Source organism: Lethenteron reissneri, chromosome 15 (assembly GCF_015708825.2).
Source record: "Lethenteron reissneri isolate LAM-NWPU_2019-01 chromosome 15, ASM1570882v1, whole genome shotgun sequence".
NCBI lineage: Eukaryota > Metazoa > Chordata > Hyperoartia > Petromyzontiformes > Petromyzontidae > Lethenteron > Lethenteron reissneri.
Window position 1 is genome coordinate 4,934,762 of NC_083793.1, and position 20,237 is coordinate 4,954,998.

A 20,237-nucleotide genomic window follows, 5' to 3' on the forward strand; every position below is an offset into this window, starting at 1 on the left:
GGTGCCTCGTGTTATCTAAGCCCATGCATGCCCTAATGTATACGATGTTCGTCCAGAGGGCATGTTACACTTGGCTCAACATGCAATGCAACAAAAACACCTGGCTCACGCATATTCCAGGTTCTTATTTGCCCCAACTTGCATTCTCCGAAGATCCCTCCAACATCAGACCAAGGGCCTTTTAATGTATGCAGTTTGCCAAGAGTGCTTGATGACATTGCTGTAGGTTTTATAATCTTAAGGACTTGCTAACATGAGCGGATGGAGCTCATGATGGTGTTTAGAATATGGTTCCGCAGGCCCTTTTCAAAACAAAGTTGTTTGTACCATTGGAACCTCATTTGCCAGAAGAAAAAATATGATAATTGGTTTTTTACCCTTTAATCTGGCAACAAAACTGACACCTTTTTTTTTACAAGGAGTCATGTTTTGCATAGACCACAATACCTGCAGTCATAATGCAAAAAAAAAAACATAACTCTGATAATGTATGCACTGTCCTTGAAGTTGATTGGTCCACACCCGAGCCTTTTGGCGTCATCTGGTCCAACACCATGTGAGACTAGACTCTAAGGAAAGCTGTCTCGGGTGTGGACCAATCAACTTCAAGGACAGTGCATACATTATCAGAGTTATGTTTTTTGTTTGCATTATGACTGCAAGTATTGTGGTCTATGCAAACATGACTCCTTGTAAAAAATGTGTCAATTTTGTTGCCAGATAAAAGGGTCAAAAAACAATTATCAAAGTTGTTTGTGTGCGATGTAAGGCAGAGGGCATTGTCTACAATCTTGTACTCAGGAGTGTATTTTCTTCTGCATTTATAACTGGGGTGAGGCACCCAGGGCCCTGCCTCACTGTACTTAATATAATTCGATGTAAAGCAGTAAGATTGATTGATGATCCAGCACTCCTAATTCACTCCAGTCACTCACTCACTGCTGCGCAGTAGCCTCCTTATCGCTACTAGAATGGTAACTGTTTCCACAACATTCACTCATTGATTCCTGTTTTTTTCACAACGCTTCTCTCTTTGCCTTTTCCCATATTCTGCTCGATGTAAGGAATTTCCTCCCATCGTCTATTTTCCCCGAGATTGTATAACCTTGCTCAATTTAATACGTATTCACTCGTAAACCCTCAAGAGTGCCGCTTGTTGCTGGCCACTTGGCATTTTGGGCCTTTGGGCTTGTGTTCAGTAACCGTGGTTTAAAGAAACCCGTTTAATTTGTTAACATGTGCGGCACATTGTTGACACAAAGCAGGTTTAGAAATGCACTTAAATAAAGGTGAAAGATTAAAAAGAAAATGGTATCTTATTTATTTAGATGCAATAGTATACATTTAAATTACATACATTTACATGAACATTTACATTCATGTATATGATGGAATATTAAGTTTAAAATGAAGACTGGCCCAAACAGAATTCATGCACCGTGAACAAATAGTGCACGTAACAAACATCCTACACATGTACACAAACATACCCAGAGATACGATTTTACAAGATGGCAAGACAACTTAAAAAATGAAGACGATACGCGTTTTCAAAAACCTTAAAGGGAGAGATAATATCAACAGAGAAAAGCTTTTGACGCTACAACTCACGAGGAAATCTCAGGGGGGGGGCCCATCCACAATAATTAAAGCCAGAAACCGGCAAAAATTTTGAGCACTATTTATTTTCACTAAGGGCAGGCAGCGCATGGAACCGGTAACCACAATGCAAGCGCTGTGAAGTAACACACGTGGAAAACTTAACTCAAGAGTTCCATGATTTAAATTATGGCTTTAGGCAACTTACCACAGTGTCTCACTGTAACTATAAAAAAATCTTTCTGAGCCCACATAATTACGCACTGTATGTTGTTTTTTTATGCCAAAGGCTGTAAATTGTAATACTCATTGCACAACAAGGAAGATGTTTACATTTCCTGTAATGCAGTACCATAAAGGGCTGTCGATCCGGTTTCCAATGGCAGTGAAAATAGTTCTGCGTTGATAGCTTTTTTTTTAAAAGGTTAAAATGGCGACAGTAAGGCACGCGTGTATTTTGTTTTTTCAAAAAGAAATACGATTTGTTATTCTAAAGAACACCAACTTAATGACCAATGGAAGCAATTCATTTGGCTGCAGTAACGACACTCCATGTTCTTTGCTTAACCGGTTTAACCGGGCAGCTCTTATAGTAAACAATGCGCTGCTTCGGCACAACCAGTTCTGCTAAGCAATGTCGTGGAGGATCTTCACCGAGTACTGGGCAAGCAGAGTGACTTTCTGATGCCGTGCCAAAAAACAAGCACGGAGGAAGGGGGATCCTAAATGAGGGCTGGGTGCTTGGCAGCAGGGAACTCGGGCCAAGCGGTGTGGTTGTCAATGTCACACCAGGGTAGCTCTAGAAATGCAAGCCCTGCTCCCATGATTATAATTTCTCAGTCTGGCCATGGCCTTGCACTGGAGAGATAGATTGAATATTCAGCTAAAATACTTGGTTAAACGGTGCATAAGATATAATATATACTCCAAGTCCCACCTGATGACGGACGCTTGTGTTGCGCCCGAAACGTCGTGATTTAATATTTTATTTCTATTAGGGAAAAGGGCATTTTATTATTTATTTATTGTTTTTACCTACGTGACTTTACCGAAAAAACCTAAGAGTATGAATCCTTGCAGTCACGAAAGCTTCAAATCTAGATATAATATACACACGGAATATATTTTGGGTGGAATGGTTGGCACGATGATTAGTGTACTGCACAATAAATCCAGGGCCCCGAGATCAAACTCAGGACCGCCGGATTTCCAACTCTCTACAGACCACTGCGCCACCTTGGTCCAAAGGTGCCAAATTTGAAAAATTACTCTCAAATTACTCAACTGGGTAATGCCACATAACAACATTGTCTCCGACTGGTGAAACCACTGCAGACGACACTCGCCTACGAAACACAGCCCATTTGCAACACCCTTTTGCTCTAAGAAAGGTGTGAATGCCAAGTGTGCTAACGACCTGATTATTTCCCTTCGTCTAGCAGCTTAGCAACGAGTGCGATGACACGAGTAGTCACGGAGGTCACGAGGCGAGGGCACTGGGGGACGGGGTGGAGGCTTCACCTGAGTTGGGGATGATCGCGAGCGGCGCGGGCGCGGCCAAGGAAGCGCTCGGCCAGGCGGTCCAGGCCCCGCGCGTACTCCAACTCCAGCTCCGAGCGGCGACGGAAGAAGTCCTGGAAGTCCTGCAGCAGCTGCTGCCGCAGCTCTGTCTGCTGCTCCAGGCACTTGAGCTGCTCGACCAGCTGCAGGCGGATCTCTGTAAGCCACAAACAAAGGCTCAGCGTCATGCACCAATAAATAACCATCTTCAACATACATAGCGCCTTCTTCTGGATAACATTGGTCCAAAGATGACATTGGTTGACGAGTCTATGTTGTTTAATTTCATTTTCATGACGAGATCTATAACATAACTTCTTTTACTAGGTGATGGAGTGGTGGTGGTGCAGTGGTTAGCATACTGTACTAAGAATGTGGCAATCCGAGTTCGATTCCTGGCCATCTTTTGCCAGTGATATCTGAACTAGTGCTAACCCATCTCCCTCCCCCCCCCCCCCGACTGCCAACCCTTCCCGTTCACCAAACCACACTGACCCGAATGGCTAAGTATGATTAAACAACCCCCATGATCCAACACTGCATAGGGGACACCTATATCTGAAAAAAGGGCTGTACATTTACTTGTTATTACTCGCAAAAATCACTAAGGCATTGCATCATCTGTAAAACGTTGCTGCACTACACTGAACAGCCTCCACACAGTATTCGTAGAGGGCTCTTGCCTCTTGCATTCGCCAACCCAGCAGCATTTTTCTTTATAAAGGCCGCATCCCTGCGGATGAGACTCGGGGAAGTAAAAACTAGTTGATTTTTTTTTGCCTAACTTCAAACAACACTGCTGGAAAATAATGGAGAAAAAAATGCATTGGTCGATTAACACGAGCGTTATTTCATTTCGGGAGAAACACATTATTGCACGTTTATAATTATTTTATTGTCCACAACCTTCCAAAGGCGAGAAACGATGGCGCAGTCGTAATTATTTTTAATTGAATCCTCCAAGACACTGTATAATGAAAAAGTTAGAGCTTTCATTTTTTAAATATCCATTTCTACCAGACAGTGGCATCTCAAGAAAGCACTCCCATTTGCTGCATGCAAATGACACTTTTTCAATAGTGCTTGAAAGATTGCTTTTGAAGCAATGCATTATTTTTCCAAATAAATCAAAGCAAGTGCTTACAGAGCACCTCACACTGTCAACTGTTAGAGGGTAATGACAATAGTCTGACATCGGCTGTAAATTATTATAAGCCTTTCAGCGAACAGAGTTGGCAAGGAAATAACATGGCGAAATTCCTGTAATCCGTGGCGATGTGGGGGATGATGCTAGTGGCAGATACAATTATCTGCTGAAGTAACATCTGTTATCCGTGCAGATCTTCATCAGTAGCCATGATCCATCCACTGTTGAATTAAGGCTTTCCCCAATCGCCTCCAAGCTTCATGATCTCGCAATGCAACACTCCATCTATCTCCGGCAAACGAGTTAAACGCTCCACACCCTTTGTACAAGTCCTTGAGGGGACATTCCACAGCGACCAGACATTAACTCCCTGACCTGGTATGCAGGAGGTCGTGGGTTCGTTCGCGAGCCTAACGCCTGTATATTTGGAGTTTGTGTGTTCTCCCCGTGGTCGTGTGGATTTTTCTCCGGGTACTCTGGTTTACCCCTCGACATTTAGAAACATGCGTTTAGAGTATTTGGCTGCTATGAATGTCCACCTAGGCTACTTCGTTGAGCTATCATTTGTTGCCAGGTCACGTCTGAAAAAGGGCTGTATAACTCAGTGGGCTTCACCTGGTTAAATAAAAAGTCCCCTACTTTGGTGCCACTCTCATTAATCTCGAACACCGGCCATCATTCCTTTCAGCGACATATGTTGCTCAAGCCATTTAAATTGTCTCAACGGTCAAAATGCTGTTTTTTTTTATAACTCGCGTATGTTCTCCAATCCTGTATCTCAGTGTAGTTCCAAGCTTGCACCTATCTATACTTCTTTATTCACTTATAAGCTTTTGTTCTATGTCCCCTTGTCAGTGTCCATGTTATGTCAAAGCAGTTATGTCAAAGCAGGTGCAAAAGCTCAGATAATGGGATGACTTGAGTAGTTTCGGGAGACCACTTGCAGGCGATTCCCATCTGTGTATAGTCGCAAATAACAGGATTTTTTTTAATCTCCCGGTGCCTAAGCGAAGCTTGGGATAAGCACTGATTACCGCGTGTAAAATGCCTACGGAATAAATGCACCCGATCTCATCAGGTCTCAGAAGCTAAACAGGTTTGAGCTTGGATAGTGAGTGAATGGATGACCACCGTGCAACGAAAACGTTGTGATAGGCTGTAGAGATATGTGGCGGACAGGGCAGTACAACAAGATCGACAGCTGCACTGCTCATCTCTGCTCCCCGCATTGTCCAGCATTGACCAGCGGGGTGATATATGGTCAAATAACTCCTCCCCACGACCCGTATGGTGTGGGGAAGCCTTCATCTAGCAGTGGAGTGACAAAAAGGGCTGTACATGCACATGTTTTGGTTTGCATATTACTGCATGCAAGGGGAAATCAAAGTTCCCAGGGGGAAAAAACACATATGGAAAAAGCCACACAAGCTGCACAAATTGGTCAATAACTTCATACACCATCTGCTGTATACAAAAACTGCATTGGACCGTGTACAATACTTTCTAAAATACCTAAACGTGCACAACAATAACAGCGCTGTCACACTGTGGACAAACCACACGATTAGAGAGCAAATATCGCATCGGCTGCTCCTGCAAGTGCACTACAGGAGCCTTCGTTTTCATTACGGAGTGGGGATCAAGGCTACTCATTAATCAGAGGAAAATACCAATTAGATCACGGTTAGCACATAATTGGATCTCATTCTGTCACATAGTCGTAGATAATATCACGTGGTCGTGCTGGTCAGAGAATAAGATCTGCACTCAAGAATCCAACAATTCAAATATTTAGATTTAATATAAATGCAACTTGAATGTACTGTATTCATATTGCATGTGCAAATCCTTTTCTGTCCATGGGCTCTGTATCATTAAGGACGCTCAGCATGCCATGACACATTATACCAAGTACAGCATGCATTTGCTGTGCATTTACCAGCCAAATCTGCCGTGAATTAATCATCAGCTGTACTAAGTAAGTCCGGCTCTCAAAGCAAGACATTTCTAAATTAAATGGAGCCATGGAAACACAAATTATTCACGCTTCCTTAGAGCGCGTATGGAATAAAGCCAGACCTTTGGACGCAGGATGGGTTTGGATAAAGGAATTTCTTTTTTCAACAATGACGAAACCAGGGTGTTATGGAAACACTTTACTCTGCTACTTTTTCAAGTTCAGAAGGGAAAAAAAACACTAAGACTGGGCAAGAACAACATTAGCAATGCCACCGTTAACAAGTTACAAAACTAGTATGTTATAACTACAGTCCTAATCTTAAAAGGTCATTGAAATACAAGGCCTCAACCATGTACTCAGCAACAGGAGGTGTTAAAACTCACCCCGGTCATTCATAGATTGGTGCAATTCAAGGTTGAAATTTGATTAAAGGATCAATCCTTTTTTTTCATCATGTGAGACGGGACAGGGTTCCACTCTCCCCACTTTTAGAGTTAAATAATACATTAATTTCTCAAGTTATGGCCCCGGCACAGGAACGGTACGGTGCTTATTTGTGTGCAGCGAGCGTACTGTAGGCCAACGTAGAACATTGCGGTGGCTGTAGCGGTCTATAGTGGTTGTAGTGCTGACGTGAACCCATTACTTACAATATATACGCATTGAAAAGCATCGATTCCTACAACGCATGATTTGATGCACGTTTTTTTAGCTTACAGAATCGATATTAACCCTGTGAATTAATGCAGAATTACTCCCTTACTAAGCAGGTTATCACACTGCTCATCTCACGGGATAAGCAGTGTTGAGCTTGGATAGGTGACCACTATGCACTCTACGTGCAGAAATACGTGGAGGGCAGTGCAGGGAAATCCATTGTTGTACTTAAATGTGCGCTCCCACGTCTATGCTCCCTGCCTTCACCAACCCGCATTGATTGACCAGCGAGGCGACATATGGTCAAACTATTCCCACGACTAACAAAGCATTGGGAGGCCTTCATCCGGCAATGAAATGAGAAAAGTCTTTTACGTGTTCACACAATGAGATTGAACACATAACTCAAGGGCTGCTCCCCTATCAGCTGCTAGATGTAAGCAACCCGTTGGCCGGGTGCGCCACCACCGTTAACACGCACCACACACACACTTTAATTCGCAAATCGCCAAGCATGTAATTAAAATAATCCTATTACTATAGTTGGCCAAAGAAACCTCCACAATGCAAGGGGCCATGGCTTAAAATAGCGAACCAGCGGTTTCATCTATACAGTTATGTCAACACGGCGTTTTTTTTTCCAGGGCCGGCAAGGACCGTAGTTCACATTTCAACAGCATGGATGGCCAGCTTCAACGTTTGCCCATGGGCACCTGCCAAGCTCTATAAACATTTGTATAAAAAGCCCCTTCAATTAAAGCGGCGCGGCACAGCGAAACGAATGTCTGCGGGAACAATGTGTTTGCTGTAGACTGTGTTGGTCAATGTTCTTGTTAGGTACTCCAGGCTGAATGCATGAAAATATCAAATTACGTGGCCCTTTGCCAGCACGGAATGCCAATAGCTAGTCTTATTTGGCAAACAAAATCAAGGGACATTTCCTCTTCGCTTTGGCTTCTTGGTGAAAGAGCTCTCTGTTTTAGCGTATGGTGCTCGGTTACAGATCTCGGTGTATTCAGCAGATAGATAAAGGGGATGTCGCGTAAAGCACTTGGAGACGTTTCTTAAAGCTGCATATTATGTTAAAGGCGGCGATTGAATTGCATAAACCAGGCACTGTAATGCACAAACTTCCATCTTAATACAAACCCCCCTTAACCTACCACTCTCTCAAGCCCCTCGTCTAGTGTGTATCATCTTAAGAAGGTTGGAGCACCGAAGTTACTTGCTCATGCCACTCCGTGAAAGGGCTCCATGAGAGGGAGCTTTAGACAGCCCCTACAGGGATTTTTCACATACTCTTCCAAAAATATACAGTATCGGTTCACAAATCAAAGTTGTAATATAACTCAAGACGCATATGCTCATAATCTGTGAAAACAACTGGACATCTTTGAAAAAGAGCTTCATAGCTCATCGGATTTCTCCAGGATAAATACATATTCTGATAACGAATAATAAATCACAGGCATTTGTCGGTCCAATGCAAGGTGAAGGCATCCTCACATACCGTGCCAGACATGGGGGTTTTTTCATCATACTTCTCCACCCTGGTCACTGGTAGGATGGCGAAGCAGAGGGGAACAAAGACTTGTTCATATATCACTCGCCACGTGACGAGAGCTGTGGCCACGCAGAGCAGTGCCCTAAACCACCATTGCCTCTGTGTGAATATATTACGTAAGAGAGGGCAGGTTTGCTTATTCGCCTTTTACGAGTCCAAACTGGTTGTTCAAGTTGGCTATCTGACCATTGAAAGTAAAAGTGCAGTAAACGTATATGACTGCACGGTGTGAGACAAAGCATAAGGCAAGCGAGCCAGTCCATAATATTACGTGGTGTGTAGATGTAGTCAAACGCTTATTTACTATTTACATGAAAACCACTCGGATTTGTTATCCTCTCTCAATCCATTTAACAATTTTCAGTCGTGCAATGATTTTTAACACGTACAAACAAAACAATTCACATTCTCTGCAAGAGTGAGTACCAGCGGGCATCTTTTTCGATCATCACCATCATCTGCCATTGCTGAATGAAAGCCTCCCCAAGCCGCATCGATCTCCCGAGGTCGAGCGGTACACACAACAATCCACCACCTCGCTCAGGAACACGAGCCGATATCATCTCCTCCGTCCCTCCGCGGCGGTACGCTCCTTACAAAATACACATTCCTCAGGTATAAATTCTACTTATTTATTTCCCACTTTAAACATGTGTGGTGGTCATGATTGACACACGTGCCACAACCAGGGGGAGGGGTAGAACCGGTCCAGACCGGTCGGGCCAACGGCGGTTGGAACCCCTCTGAGGGGAGGGGGCTGGGGGAAGCTACGATCCCCCAGAGCCCCGCCCCTCAGGGAGGAAGGGTATATAAGGCGGGTCCCTGAGAGCGCGAGGCAGTCCATCTCAAGCCGAAGCAAGAAGCCGCCTGAAGAAGACCCTGGACCCCAAGCCGCCGACATCCTTCTAAGGGCCGGGGCTCAGTGCGGTGCCAGTGGTCGTGGGGTTAGAACCCTGAGGTTCCCTCGGCCTGATGCCCTTGTGAGGTCCAGGTCCGGACGGGCCAGTGGTCAGGGACCCACCGGTGGGGGTCAGCCTCCCCTAGGTCTAGCTAGCCGGAAGGCTGAAGTAAGGAGAGTTGTAGGTACGATAGCCCGGAGGCTGTACCTCCCCAGTTTGTGGGTGAAAGGGGCCATTACCCCTTTGTGTTAGGGATTAGTGTAACTGTTTGGTGAAATAAAGCATGTTGCCTCTACGAAGACTCCGTCTCCCTCCAAGAACGTTACACATGCACTGGGAACCCGTGCTGCGATGATGCCACGGCTGCACTACACACGTGCGGGCAGGGTTGCGATTTCCGCATGGAAAATGCGGAAGGAGGGTTCAAATTTTCCCGCATTTTTGCTAAAGTCAACCGCAAACGGTGGAAAGACTACTCCTATGACCGCGCGCTTTTAACAACACGTTAATGCGTTCTATTGGAAAGGATACATCATGTACATGTGCTCGTAATCACGGCTCCGCATTTGAATAAAGTATGTGGTTCTTGTGCGGAAATGCGGAAATCATATATTCATTCCAATCAGTAACTCAAAGCCCTACGTGATGCTGGGCCTTGCATGTATCCTTTCCAATAGAACGCATTAACGTGTTGTTAAAAGCGCGCGGTCATAGGAGTAGTCTTTCCACCGTTTGCGGTTGACTTTAGCAAAAATGCGGGAAAATTTGAACCCTCCTTCCGCATTTTCCATGCGGAAATCGCAACCCTGCGTGCGGGGTTAACTGCTATTCCTTACAGATAAGACCCGAGCAGTAAATGTCCAAGGTGTGCGAGGCGAATAAGACGCGTCGTCATAAATAGCATGCATTTGAAAAAAGGACCGGCTGTCAATGACGCAGAGAATTTAAATGTGATGAGAAGGTACAGTGTGCGGCAGGATCAGCAGCAGCCCACTCTCGGGGTTGAATTGCCTTTCTTGGGCCCCGGGTGGAAAAAGTTACTTTAAAAAAATTATAATCAGCACAGCACATGGTTTGCTAAGATAAGGGGTACAGAAAGCACTCGCAGATATCAAGGTGTCATTTCCACGGCATATTGTACCACGTTGCAGATAACAAACCGGAAAGACACGCATTATATACATCTGCCTCCTCTGATTCAGGCACATGACCGACTGTGTTATCTGTTCAATATTAAAGCAAAATATGCATTATGCATTTGCTTGTAGAGTACAGACCTTTGTCAATCCACGGCTGGATGAGGGACATTCCCACGCCATGCATGTCGGGGGGTAATTTGACCATAAGGTGGTCAACTACGAGATTATGAAGTACAGGGAGCACAGACATGGGGGTACAATAATGGAATTTGCTGCACTACCCTCCGTTGCTCACCCCCTAAGCTCCATTTATTTGTATCCACGCATAAATTCAACGCATTCATCATCAAGATGACGTAACCAGGTGTAAAAATATCTTGCCCTTGCAATTCAATGAATTGTCACGATTCATGGTTGTGGTTCGATGCATTAATAGGCATTTTATTTAGTACTACAGTGAATCCAACATGCTCCAGCGGTAGGAAGGATCACACCTTAAATGCAACATACAAATTGATAAAACATCGACTAACACGCAACTTTATACATTCATTATGAGCTTATGAATCTTATGTTCATCGACAAATTCCTTGTCAAGGCATGATCTATGCACTGCTAAATTAAGGCATCCCCAAGCCATCGTATCTTCTGACTACGTGTTGCAACGATCCGCCTGGCACCTGCACACAAGCTAGATTCACCACTCCATCTCGGCGGTGGCCGCCCCCCCCCCCCCCCCCCCCCCCCACGGGCGCTTTTCCCTCCTTTGACTGCGATTCCGCCGCGAGTTTCGACCACCAGCCACCATCATCCCGATTACATCACAACAAGCCTCAATAACGACAGCCCTTGAGGTTGTTGACGTGTTTGTACTGAACTAACCTCCCCATAGAAGTTAGTCAGTTTAACACGAAGGCTTTCGAGACCAATATTATTTATAAGCATTCATGAACCCCCCCCCCCCCCCTTGGCTCACAAGTGACGACATCACATTTTATCCCTCTATTTAAAAACGAAACAGGAGGATTTCTCCACAAATCTGGCTGTCGTCTGATGTTGCTAGATGTATTTACTGGCGAAACGTTGTACTCCAAATGTAAATGTTGTGGATTTACTCTGCAACACACCGGTGTGCTGTACTAGTAACAAATTGGAATGTTCTGTTTACGTGACAAACCTTCCTAATTGGCTGTCTGGTGGCGGCGGGTTTAATGACACATTATTATTTACGCGATCTCACCCAAAAAAAACTCTATTATGAACAAACCTGCTTGTCAATTACGCACACTGCTAATGCAGGCGTATTGAAAGTGATTTACACTTTGTGGGGGTGTATCTTTTGTTCTATGATCACAAATGGCTCCCAAGCTCTGACCAGTTGCTTTATAGATTCCTGCACTGTACTTCAAGCCATAACCACTGCACATGTAGCTGGGTGTGGCTCAAGGCCGACAGCACACACGGTGTAGCGGGGAACGCGCGCTCCTCGCCGTGTCGAGCGGCGTGGGCCTGGGGAAGAACCAATGGTGCCACAGCCCCGTGCTGTGCACAGTTATGTGGGTGGCGGCAGTGTGCGGCGTGCAGACCATTCAATCATCATCATCATCGGCCATGGTCTATCCACTGCATGACGAAGATCTCACCAAGCCATCGCCACCACTCCGCGGTCTTGCAATGCAACAAACCGTCTGGCTGCTGCTGCTGCACGCTGAACAGATTTCATTCCTCCGTTCCAATGTGGACACGGTCCTGGGCGTGTTCCCTCCTTTTGCTGCGGCCTCCTTCATTCGCTTTAAACATCAGCCATCATCCTTTCCAGCAATATGTTCCGGCCAAGCCCACTTCTATCAATGGTCAATATGATGTCTATAACCTACATATGTTCTCTTTAATCCATGTGACATGGATCCATGTGACGTGGATAAAAAAAAAACATATGCCTTTCAATGGCAAGGACATTTTGTACACATTTCATAAGTAGATCGTGTGAAGACGGTCAGACTGCGTATATGGAAAAAAAAAATCGGTGTCCATGATCAATGCAACTTTTGGGTCGATTCATCTTAGCCGACAGTTCAGAACCAATATCAGAAATGCCACACTGCCATGCTGAAAAGCCAGTATCTCCAGACAGTCAGTGTAGAAATATATACCTTATAAATTGTGTGTAGAGACAGAAAAGGAGAATAAAAACAATACATTTTGCTGAAAATCTAACTTACTCAACAAAAGACACTTCTGCTCCACCTCAATTCATAACAGAAAAATGAAATCTCTTAGGCGTTTTCTTAGAATGAGGTGCACGCACATCTGCGTCAAGCCCTGGTGGATGGGGAGGATTTATGGATTTCTGTGCACAAACCAGACACAGATGTTGGAAGTAACTGATAAAGCATTGTGCAAAGATATATTTTTTTCCTGAAGTTCTGCCAGCCTAAAGAACAAACTCTAAAATATAAACACATGTGCCAACGACCCACATACATAGAGTTGGATACAGCGTGGCACGAAAAAGATACCTCCAAAGGAAACAAAAACTATTACGTTCCACCAGTGCAGTTTAGTGCTTTGTTATATTTTTTTTACTGTAATATTTATTACACTTGTTTACCACGGAAAAGCCTCACCGAGTCCCATGACTCTTTTTTCAGGAGGTTCCTGCCAAGATTTTACAGGAGGGAGCAATGCTTTCCATGTAATATATGCGGGTAATTTTTCTAATGTGGGAAATTTGGATCATGATGCTGGCACACAATGGCCTACTCTTGCATATGACATCACAGCACCACAGACCATCCAGTGTGAAGCAGTATTATTATAATAACCATGAATAAACCACAATTACTGATCAGGGTGGTCGCTGAATTCGAGCAAGGAACCTCATGCGGCATGCAATGAACACACCTAGGCCATGTCACACACCCCTTAAAGGAGCATGGGGCAATGCTGATCTTCTGTGTACAGCTGTGAATCATTACCTGAGTTCCACTATCCTATGGTGGGGGCAAGTCTATCGACAAGACAATTACTGTTGACATCCCACAAAGTGATAGTCATTTTGACCTCTAAGATAGAATGGCAGGTCAACCTCAACCGATTATTGAACTCGCAACAATATATTGTGAGATGCTCACTAACCACTGGTCATTATGACTAACAATATTTTTTGACAAAATATATGACATGTAAATGTAAAATATATTATATATGTTAAAACGTGGACTGTCGTGGATACAAATAGACTGTACTGTTAAGGAATAGACCAGGTATCAGTTGACAAAAAGCATATTGTTAAAGTCTGTTGAAAGAAAAGGATTATGGGCGTTGGCCAGACTTTGCGCTGCGTGTGCTTTATGCTGCAATGTGTGTATTAAGATAGCTGCCGCTGTGGGCTATTAACTGTTTTCCAGCAGGCAAGCAGGCCCAATAAACACCAGTGTACTGAAGCAGAGGTTCATCTTGAGCGTAAGACACATGCATTAAGGTTCCTGTTTAATACCATTGTCAACGTCACAGTCAGTCAATTTTAGATCATGTGCACACATGCGCTCTTTGAGGGAACAGTAGTCAATTCCCCTCCCTTGTGTCAAAATCACAAGGGAATTTTAGCAGCTGTTACTTTACGTCCAGCAACGATGCAATAGTGCCAACCGTAGTTGCTTGCACTGCTCCCTTATGCAATGCTGGGGTGGTATGTTGACTGTAACGTAGAGCGGAAGCTACATTTGCACCCTGTCCACAAGGTCTTTTTGTTGGGAGGCCAAAAATAACCAGTGTTGACATTTCAGCCGATAGGCTTTCAATAGCCTTCAATAGCCAACATCTACACAATCCGCAGCATTTCATTGCTTGGCGTGTTTTGAATTCCCTTTTATGCCTGTTAACCGCCGAAAACGCTGATGAAAACTGCACCACACAAGAGCCCAATGTTACTGTAAAGCACCAGTGCATCATCCCATTGTTATTGTTCAAAGCAATATCTTGACCCAATAAAGAAGCCAACATCAACAATAAAATAAAAATCTGCAGACACACAAAATTAAATATACTCCGGATAAAGGGGAACAAAAACTGTGCCACGTGCATACGAGAGAATGTATGATTACACGCACTATTTTCATAGACGTCTGGCTTGTTCACCGTGCATCAGTGGACGTTTCATTGTGATTCAAGGGTCAAAATTGTCCCCGAACAGAGGGTGGGAGTAGTGGTGGAGGTAGGGGAGGTGGTGGGGGAGACGGGGACAAGAGAGCAAGCGGAATGCTAAGAGCAAAATGCTTGCCAGGGACTGTCTGCTCGTATTAGAAGCTTGGGGTTGACGAGTGGCAGGCAAGATAAATTATATATCAAGAGTGGCCCGATAGAGGAATCGTGGGGGGGTGTGTGCACCAGCAGGAAAAAATTTCACTTGGCAGGATTTGTATTGCTAACCTTTGCAGCACTGGGATGCGGCACAAACGAAAATATATTTTTAAAAGTAGACGTTGATAAATTAAAGGCATTGAAGGTACTAATCTGAAGTTACGTCTTAAATTATGTTAAATAATAAAAATGCTTAAATCTATATATATAAAATCGTTCATGTCTGTCTGTCTGTGTGTGTGTGTGTGGACTTTGGCCCATACGCACTTTCATTGGACGGCGGTTGCCCCTGGCAACGGCTAGCCACGCCTTCGCTGCTTTCATTGGACCTGGCAACGGCTAGCCACGCCTTCGCCAAGGGCTGCAGTTTCATTGGACGGCGGTTGCCCCTGCCAACGGCTAGCCACGCCTTCGCCACTTTCATAAGCTCCGTATTTAATTAAATAATAGCCATTACACAGTATTGTTGGAGCGCTAGGGGGGTGGGAAGGAACGCCACCCGTACCCTGCCTCTTCCAAGCCGACAATTTTAGGCGAGGCCGCAGGCTTTGCACGCTACTAGGCCTCGACACCCACCACGCCACTCTGAGGTAAATTCATCAAAGTTTTTCCTACTCTTCACTACACCCCCACCACAATGTGTGCTATTAATATTACTTTTAAACCCAACGCGCCAACAATCGATTACTTTAATGTTCACTGTACAAATACTCATTAAGCTGGGTGAGCGTACTGCCAGTCTATCATGTACACTGTAGCCTGCTTATTAAGCTCGGTGAGCGTACTGCCACTCTATCATGTACACTCTAGCCTGCTTATGAAGCTGAGTGCGTGTACTGCCAGTCTATAATGTGGACTCTTGCCTGGTTATTATAATCGATTCTTTATATGTTCTTTGTACAAACAGTCATTAAGCTGCTTGAGCGACCCCAGTTCGATTCCAACTCACGCCCACCACCGCTGACGATTATTTGAAACGGACCTGGCCCTCCCCTAGGTCCACTCAGCCTCAAAAGCGTAACTGCTGTCGTGTGTGAACATCGTCACTGGGGAGACAAAGGCGGCGGGGCATCGTGGATCCAAGTCCCGGGCGAAGCCGGGTCATGTGTATGTGTGTTTGTGTTTATGTGTATGTCTGTGTGTCTCTATGTATGTGTGTATGTATGTGTATGTATGTGTTTGTGTGTATGTGTGTCTGTATGTATGTGGGTTTTTTTTATGTCTTTATGTGTATGTCTGTGTGTCTCTATGTATGTGTGTATGTACGTGTGTGCATGTGTTTGTGTGTATGTATGTGTGTGTCTATGTATGTGTGTGTCTATGTATGTGTGTGTATGTGTGTGTATGTATGTGTGTTATGTGTCTGTCTGTGTCTGCATGTATGTGTGTGTGTATTGTGTATGTGTTTGTGTGCATGTATGTGTGTGTTTGTGTGTATGTGTATGTCTGTGTGTATGTGTTTGTGTGTATGTGTGTGTATGTATGTGTGTGTATGTGTTTGTATGTGTTTGTGTGTTTACGCTCGCATTACACAAATGTGTTGCTGGTCTAAGGCGTTCCTCGCACAGCATTGCCGCTTTATTATTTCAGTCGTTTACTGCCTTACGCACCCTGAAAGTCGTGTGTGTCTGCAGCAAGCGCGTGTATGTGTACCTATGGACGCGCACGCGTGTGTTGTGTAGGGGGAACGGTAGTGTAGTGCTTAGCGTGCTGTCTGTGTCTGTGTGTGTGTGTGTCTGTCTGTGTCTGTCTGTGTGTGTCTGCGTGTGTCTGTGTGTGTGTCTGTGTGTGTGCGTGTGTGGTGTGTGGGGAGCGGTAGTGTAGTGCTTAGCGTTCTGTCTGTGTGTCTGTGTGTGTGTGTGTCTGTCTGTGTCTGTCTGTGTGTGTCTGCGTGTGTCTGCGTGTGTCTGTGTGTGTGTCTGTGCGTGTGTGGTGTGTGAGGAGCGGTGGGTGTAGTGCTTAACGCTACGCTGCGCTACCAACCCGGCGAACCCAGTTCCATTCCCGCTCACGGCCACCACCGGTGACGATTATTTGAACCTCCCCTAGGTCCACTCAGCCTCAAACGAGTAACTGGTGTGGCGTATTAACATCGGCACTTGGGAGACAAAGGCGGCTGGGCGTGGTAGATCCAAGTCCCGGGCGAAGCCGGGTCATGTGTATGTGTTTCATGTGTATGTCTGTGTGTCTGTATGCATGTGTGTATGTATGTGTGTGTATGTGTTTGTGTGTATGTCTGTGTGTGTATGTATGTCGGTTTTGCCGCCGTGGTGGATCCAAGTCCCGGGCGAAGCCGGGTCATGTGTATGTGTTTATGTGTATGTCTGTGTGTCTGTATGCATGTGTGTATGTATGTGTGTGTATGTGTTTGTGTGTATGTCTGTGTGTGTATGTATGTCGGTTTTGCCGCCGTGGTGGATCCAAGTCCCGGGCGAAGCCGGGTCATGTGTATGTGTGTATGTGTTTATGTGTATGTCTGTGTGTCTGTATGCATGTGTGTATGTATGTGTGTGCATGTGTTTGTGTGTATGTATGTGTGTGTGTATGTATGTGGGTTTTTTTGTATGTGTTTATGTGTATGTCTGCGTGCCTGTATGTATGTGTGTATGTACGTCTGTGGATGTGTTTGTGTGTATGTATGTGTGTGTCTATGTATGTGTGTGTATGTGTTTCTGTGTTTGTATGTGTGTGTATGTATGTGTGTTATGTGTCTGTCTGTGTGTCTGCATGTATGTGTGTGTGTATTGTGTATGTGTTTGTGTGTGTTTGTGTGTTTACGCTCGCATTACACAAATGTATAATGCGGGTCTAAGGCGTTCCTTACACAGCATTGCCGCTTTATTATTTCAGTCGTTTACTGCCGTATGCACCCTGAAAGTCGTGTGTGTCTGCAGCAATGGACGCGCGCGCGTGTGTTGTGTAGGGGGAACGGTAGTGTAGTGCTTAGCGTGCTGCCTGTGTCTGTGTGTGTGTCTGTGTGTGTGTCTGTGTGTGTGTCTGTGTGTGTGTCTGTGTGTGTGTCTGTGTGTGTGTCTGTGTGTGTGTCTGTGTGTGTGCGTGTGTGGTGTGTGGGGAGCGGTAGTGTAGTGGTTAGCGTGCTGTCTGTGTGTGTGTTTCTGTCTGTGTGTGTCTGCGTGTGTCTGTGTGTGTGTCTGTGTGTGTGTCTGTGCGTGTGTGGTGTGTGAGGAGCGGTGGGTGTAGTGCTTAACGCTACGCTGCGCTACCAACCCGGCAAACCCAGTTCGATTCCCGCTCACGGCCACCACCGGTGACGATTATTTGAACCTCCCCTAGGTCGATTCTGCCTCAAACGAGTAACTTAACTACTGTAGCGTATTAACATCGCCACTGGGGAGACAAAGGCGGCCGGCCGTGGTAGATACAAGTCCCGGGCGAAGCCGGGTAGTACAGCTAGTAATTATTTATGCCTTCAGGCAGATTACACGAGATTGTAATTGCTCGACAAAAATCTTAACCTTTTGAACCAACAATTTAGCTTTATTATTTTAAAAAATCCCTCCCGATTTTCACTTTTAAACAAGAATCCTAACTTAAACCTCTTATAATATACACAGGCTCAAAATAATAAGAGCTTCTTACTGTAAAAACTTGGGAGGAAAGCTGCGGAGAATAATGCCTTTGCCTTCCCACAATTAACTTTGATTGGCGGCACCCATCAGTAAGAGGTTGTTCAGCTCAAATTCATCACACAGGCAAACAGATAAATTACACACCTGTTCATCAAATTGATTTTTTTTCAGGAAAGGATAACGCCACTTTTGATTTAAAGCTTTCGTGATAATGTTGAAGTTTTGTGCAAAACTAGCTACTACTGGCCAAGACTAATTTGAGAATCTATCGAAATTTAAAGAAATCAAAATAACTTTAACCGTTCGGATAGCTACCGCCTTAGTGCTGCGTGGAAGCGAATCATCAAATAATACATTATTTAAATGCATGCCTACAAAGGGCAGCGTACTTTATTAGGCATTAACGTTGGTAGGGCTATTTTAATAAACACAATAGACAGGAAGAATAAGTTCAAAGGGCTCACATAATGCACATGCATAATGTACGTGGCATCAGTAATCCCCCCCCCCCCCCCACATTGTGCAAGAGCTCAGAAGCGCCTCTATATAACGAAACAGTAAGACTATGGGGACCTCATTTGCCAGTAAAAATATGATAATTGGTTCTTTACCCTTCTATCTGGCAACAAAACTGACACCTTTTTGCAAGGAGTCATGATGTTTGCATAGACCGCAATACCTGCAGTCATAATACAAACAAAAGAACATAACTCTGATAATGTATGCACTGTCCTTGAAGTTGATTGGTCCACACCCGAGCCTTTTGGCGTCATCTGGTCCAACCCATGTGAGACTAGGCTCTAAGGAAAGCTGTCTCGGGTGTGGACCAATCAACTTCAAGGACAGTGCACATTATCAGAGTTATGTTCTTTTGTTTGTATTATGACTGCAGGTATTGCGGTCTATGCAAACATGACTCCTTGCAAAAAGGTGTCAGTTTTGTTGCCAGGTAGAAGGGTAAAGAACCAATTATCGAAACAGTAAGACTTCTCCACAAATCTGGCTGTCGCCTGATGAGGCTAGTTGTAATTACTGGCGAAACGTCGTACTCAGATTGTAAATGTTGTGGCTTGGCTCTCCAACACACAGGTGTGCTGTGCTCGTGACAAATTGGCATGTTCTGTTAAAGTGACAACCCTTACTAATTGGCTGTGTCAGGTGGTGGTGGGTTTTAACATTTATATATTTACGCGATCTAACCCAAAAAAAACTCTATTATGGAAAACTATAAACTACAGGGTGTTTCAAACAGATGGACCCAATTTCAAAGCAGTATATTTCACGATGGCAACATGTTACAATTACACAAAAAGTTAAACGGTTTAATGAGTTATCAAGTTTTACTAACCATTTTATTAATGCTCTGTGCCCTCCACCTGCTGTACAGACGACATCGAGACAATAGTTGAATTCGTCCCAAACGCCTCTCAAAGTGTCTTCTTCCACTAAAGTCACCGCTGCCGTGATTCTGTTTTTGAGGTCATCCAGATTAGTCGCTAATGGTGGCACAAAAACAAGGTCTTTGACGTATCCCTACAAGAAAAAGTCGCAGGGTGTGATGTCTGGGGATCTTGGGGGTCAAGAGTGTAGCGCCAAGTCTTGGGGTCCCGTGCGACCTATCCAACGTTGGGTCAGTTTGTCATTTAGAAAACGTTGAACCTGCAGGTGCCAATGTGGCGGTGCTCCATCTTGCTGAAAAATGAAGTAATCGGAATCTTCATCAAGTTGTGGAAAGAGCCATTTCTGCAGCATTTCGAGAT

General features: G+C 44.6%; 1 protein-coding gene across 3 annotated transcripts in view; it reads right to left on the reverse strand.

The window, feature by feature from the left end:
* Positions 1–20,237, reverse strand: part of LOC133342616 (SLIT-ROBO Rho GTPase-activating protein 2B-like) — a 90,512-nt gene that overhangs the window by 53,357 nt on the left and 16,918 nt on the right. For all 3 annotated transcript variants that reach the window (XM_061551878.1, XM_061551877.1, XM_061551879.1), the window contains exon 3: positions 3,121–3,316. In XM_061551878.1, the coding sequence (XP_061407862.1) occupies positions 3,121–3,316 (196 nt within the window). The remainder of the gene's footprint in view (positions 1–3,120; positions 3,317–20,237) is intronic.